Source organism: Priapulus caudatus, unplaced genomic scaffold, assembly GCF_000485595.1.
Source record: "Priapulus caudatus unplaced genomic scaffold, Priapulus_caudatus-5.0.1 Scaffold598, whole genome shotgun sequence".
NCBI classification, from domain to species: domain Eukaryota; kingdom Metazoa; phylum Priapulida; class Priapulimorpha; order Priapulimorphida; family Priapulidae; genus Priapulus; species Priapulus caudatus.
This window is the reverse complement of record NW_014577659.1, coordinates 174,169-179,047: the sequence shown is the minus strand read 5'-3', so window position 1 is coordinate 179,047 and position 4,879 is coordinate 174,169. Positions and strand designations below refer to the sequence as shown.

At 59.0% G+C, this 4,879-nt stretch overlaps 1 protein-coding gene and 1 pseudogene across 2 annotated transcripts; both read right to left on the bottom strand.

The window, feature by feature from the left end:
• LOC106811994 overlaps nucleotides 1-20 on the bottom strand; it is an 11,228-nt pseudogene extending 11,208 nt beyond the window's left edge.
• Nucleotides 21-625: 605 nt separating this feature from the next.
• On the bottom strand, nucleotides 626-4,879 carry LOC106811998 (trithorax group protein osa-like). Of its 2 annotated transcripts, none has more exons than XM_014815740.1 (2): nucleotides 3,735-4,879; nucleotides 626-3,698 (listed from the first exon to the last, which is right to left on the bottom strand). In XM_014815740.1, exon 2 carries the CDS (start codon nucleotides 3,689-3,691, stop codon nucleotides 1,430-1,432), a length of 2,262 nt encoding a protein of 753 aa, XP_014671226.1. In that variant the 5' UTR covers nucleotides 3,692-3,698; nucleotides 3,735-4,879; the 3' UTR covers nucleotides 626-1,429. The 2 variants fall into 2 exon arrangements, with proteins under 2 accessions (XP_014671226.1, XP_014671227.1); XM_014815741.1 differs by having other exon boundaries at nucleotides 626-3,715; nucleotides 3,752-4,879.

The following is a 4,879-nucleotide window of genomic DNA, read 5'->3' as shown; positions in this document are numbered from 1 at the left end:
CGGTAGCCGGGTGTCACCATTATAATGTGCACTGGGTACACGCTTTACACAACTAGCTAGACTGAGCGCGTCAGGAGACCTGTGCTGTGAGCGACCCGCCGCCTGCGGTGGAAAACAGGCCACCCCGCCATGACGACGTGCATCCATTTCACCCAGCTCGCTAACCGTCTGACGGCCAGGTAGCGACATCGAGGTAGTTACCTTGACAGCAATAGCTTGTCAACGAACAAGGAGAGAGGAGAGACTCGAGGGGTTACCAGCAATGGAACGGTGATTAGCAATGCGAAGCACGCCCCCCGCCGAGTACCCTACCTAATGATACCCTTTCAGTCATCATTCGCTAGCTCGTCGATTGGCCTCTCGGCGGAGTGGCAGGAGTCACAAGAAAACAAACCGATATGGTATTGAGACAGAATCAACCGATACCAGATGACAGCACACAGCACACACGACCCACACACACACACACACACGACACACACACACACACACACACACACAACACACACAACCACACCACCACACACCACACATACACACACATATATATATCATATATATAATATATATAAAGTAATTATATATGAGTAGCACACGTTGTAGGTCGTACACACATACTACACACACACACATATATATATTAATATATATATATATATATATATATACGAGTACGTGTGTAGGTGTGTGTACTTTAGCAAACGAACCCAAAGCTTCCGCTCTAGCGGGTTACTATAAACGACGCCGTATTGAAAAAGTAACACATCGCGCCAAGATGGCGACGGCATTAAAGGAGGCAACATTCCTTCGAACGTGTCCAGTTATGTGTGGCAACATTTTTGACATTTCTTTAACGGATCGTTTGCGACAATTATGTATACCCTCGAACAACGAATGAGGCGCTGTCATCAAACGCGTGGAAAAGTCTACTTTCCAGCTATGATTAATTGCACAAGACAGCTTACGTCTTTATATACGCGTCTACCGCGACAGCTCTTGCTCAACCGTCGAAATTCTTACATAGATCAGTAAAATATACACGCATTCCTACATCGGCACCGACTCAGATTAGAGTTTTAGTTTGCCACTCGATCTCTTTTCGTTCGCGTATACAAATAACGAAGCGAGTTCGCGAGCGCGCCTGGCGATCGCAGACCGGTCCATCTTACCATTATTTAGTTAAAACGAGTTACGTATAGTCGTGCCTCTGTAGCACATCGTCCGGGGGAGGCGTCTGCTCTGCCACATCGCCCCGGCAGGCGCTTAACCTGCCTTCCAGGAAGGCGAGCACCTATTCCGCTGTACAGTTCAGGATTGGTGCAGCGACTCCACCATGCGGCCCCCCTTAGGGGGTCGGGTACCTACTGCGCCACGCAGCCCCGCGGGTGGGGCCTACCCTCTAAACGCACCCCTTGCTGCAGTTGGCTACCTACTCTTTCGGCGGTCGGCCCACCTTTACGGCGCGCGTCGGGGGCTGGTGAGCGGGAGGGTAGAACTGAGGCTGGTAGTTCCGAGGTCCAGGAGGCATGTAATGTTCCGGCGGCGGTCCAAAACTTGTTAGCGGTTGCGGTGGTCCGTAGCCGTCCGGGGGTGGCCCCATGCCGTTAGGCCCCGGGGGTGGCCCCATGCCGTTAGGCCCCGGGTGTGGGCCTATGCCGTTAGGCCCCGGGTGTGGGCCCATGCCATTCGGCCCCGGGTGTGGGCCCATGCCGTTAGGCCCCGGGTGTGGGCCTATGCCGTTAGGCCCCGGGGGTGGCATCGCGCCGTTACGGCCAGGAGGTAGGTGGGTGTGGGTGTATCCGTCGTTTGGCGGCCGGGGTCCGTAGGGGAAGCCCTGTGGAAGCACGTGACCGCGTCCGACCTCGTAGCCGCCGCTGCCGCCGCGGGGGATGTTGAAACTCGGCGAGCCGGGCCTGCCCGGCGGCGACGGCGGCGGGCGACCCGTCTCGACGACGTAGCCGTTGCCTCGCTGCTGCTGCTGCTGCTCGTCTAGAGACATCTGTCTGACGCGCTCGCTGACACGTCGCTCCTCGACGTCGCGCTGAATGCTCTGCTCTATCGCCGTGTAGGGGTTGTCGGGCGCCGCCGTGGTCGCCGCCGCCGCCGCATGCACGTCCTGCACACTGCCCGTGCGGCTGCTCTGCTCCATCTGTATGGAGCTCGCGAACAGCTTCTCGTTGATGGCGCCTCGCTTGTAGATGCCCTGCGATGACGGGTTCGGCTGGAAGAGACTGGGATCGGGGATGTCCTCGGGGACGGCGTTCTCCGCGGCAGCATCCTCTTCGACGATGCGATCCTTGTGCTGCTTCTTCTCCTTCTTGCTGCGGTGCTTGCTCTTCGACTCGTGCTTGCGGTGCTTGCGGTGGTGGTGCTTCTGCCGCTCCTGCTCCTCCTGGTACACGTAAGCGCTGTAGCGGTCCGGTCGCTCGACGTCGAACGTTGACATCGGAACGAGAGGGCGCGCCGACGGCATGTAGGCCGGCTCCTCGACGCTGCGCCGTTCCTTGTGATGGTGCTTGTGCTTATGCTTGTGTTTGTGCTTGTGCTTCTTTTCCTTCTTGCCGCCGTCGGAGGGCGGCGACGCGTCTGCCGCCCCCGGTTCCTTCTGTCGGCCGCGCTGGCTTGGGTCTCCCCCGTGTACGAGCCTCTCCGGTGCCGCGCGATGGCTCTCCGAGTCGCTGTGCGCCGACAGGGATTCGCCGGCGCTCGCAAAGTGTCCGTTACGCGGCGAGCCGTTCGGTGACGGATACCCGTTCGCCCACACGAGCCTCTCCGAGCTGGAATAGATCGCCCGATCGCGCAGCAGTTCGGGTTGCGGTGGCGGCGGAAGCCCCGTCACCATGTACGGTCCCTCCCCTCCCGCTCGCACGCTCTCCGGGTGTGCGTAGATGACGTACGGTTCTCCGGGACCCGGCGGCACGGGCGGCGGCAGCGCCGGGTAGCGAAGCCCTTCTTCGGGGATGTTGTACATGGAGCGGCTGAGCGGCGTCGCGTAGAGTGGCTCCCCGCGCGCGTCCGGGAAGGCGTGCACGAGGTGCGGCCGACCCTGCGGCGGCAGACTACGCAGCGAGAAGCGGCCCGACGCGTCGCCGTGAATCGGGAATCCATACATAGATCCGCCTCGCTCGATGTAAGGTGCCGGCGCCAGGGGGCGCTCGGCGAAGGCGCCTGCGTCGGGGCCGCCGCCCTCGAACTTGCTGGCGGCGTACGAGTGGAAGCAGCAGCGGACGAGCGCGTTCGCCGCCGCCGCGTTGCGGCAGATGAACGCGTGACATTCGAGCACCTTCACGCCGGTGGTCCTACGCAAGATGGCGGCGAAGATCGGCGGATGCGTGTCCTTGGAGATTTCCGCAAAGCTCGAGTCGAGCGGGATGAATTTCTTCACGGATGCGCCGGTGCCCTCGAAGTTGTTGATGAGCACGAAGCGCACGGCTGCGCAGTAGTGCAGCGTCGCTATCGGATAGAAGCTGCGCGCATCCTTGCGCACGCGCTCGCCCTGCACGTACTCGAGCAGTATACCATTGCTCCAGACGCTAAGCCACGCGTCGATGCCGCGGGCCTCGGCGACTCCCGCCTCAGGGTAGCGTTCGGCGAGCGGCTGCTGCAGAGCCTGTAGCCCGTCTTTCGTCTGCGTCGGCACGGCACTGCCGATGTAGCGTACCTTGCACTTACAGATCGGTGTCGCCGGCATCGCTGCTGACGACGATGACGATGACGACGACGATGACGATGACGACGACGATGACGATGAATTAAGGGTAGTTCCTACCACATGTAAGAGTCACTAATATGTGTTAGGTGGCGGATATAGACGAACGTTGGCTTACCACTGTTACGTGAGACGGCGCTAGGGGGCCAAATATGTTTCGGAAAAAATGTTATTATTGTATTAAATATAGATATTAGATATCGAAGTTGCCTAGGCCTACTTCTCACGAGATACCTTCCTGTGATATTCGTAGTCACCTCAGCTGTGCCGACGACGACGATAGTTGTAGCCACCCACTACGGTCGTTTCCCGACGACGACGACGACGACGACACTGGCGATGGCGGCGCGTCGCCTCGCGCGCAGTACATACAGCGGTCGGCTAAGCATTCAGGTTCGCCTCACTCATCGCAGAGCAGCCTGGTGTACGTGGCTGCCGAGATCCGGCTCCCATGCCCTCCTCACATCAGCATGTAGAGAGAGAGTCCGAATATATATATATATATATATATGAATATATATATAGAGAGAGAGAGGGAGCAATGTTCCGTCGCAGATCAGGCGCAGGCGTCTCCTGCGTATGCACCGACGTCGGGCTGGCACGCACAGAGGACTGATGGCGCTCTGTCGGCCCGCGCGTGGACGTGGCAGACCTCGCTCGCTCGCTCGCTCGCTCGCTCTGTCCGTGAGCTGGTTTGCTAATGCGTGCACCCCTGCGGCGACGCGACGACCTTTTGGCACAGTTAGAAAAATGTCCACCAGCGCCGGACCGGGCGACGGCTGCGAACGCGAGACGAAAAATGTCGGATGGAAACGAACGCGGGTGTTGCCTATTACATTACAGGACTGGCGTGGTTGGTCATGTCGTACGGATGACGATCTGAAACGCGCGTACTTACACACACACACGCACGCACACACACATACACACACACACGCACACACGCGCGCGGGCACACACAAGGAATATTCGCACTCGCTAACTAGCAGCTAGTAGTTGGTGCGGGGGCGGGGAGGGCGCGTCGGATGCTGTCGACGCTTTTCACTTTCCTTCGCCGACGTCGCGCGCTTGTGTTGAACGCTCCGTAAACTTCCGTCGGCGGGATTGCAAACCCGACGACTACCCGCGTCGAGAAGCACCGCCAGGGGGCGAGTAATACCCGACGAACAA

What these genes read in the sequence shown, in the direction of transcription:
- LOC106811998 (XM_014815740.1), bottom strand. Translation starts at nt 3,691, where the DNA reads ATGCCGGCGACACCGATCTGTAAGTGCAAGGTACGCTACATCGGCAGT.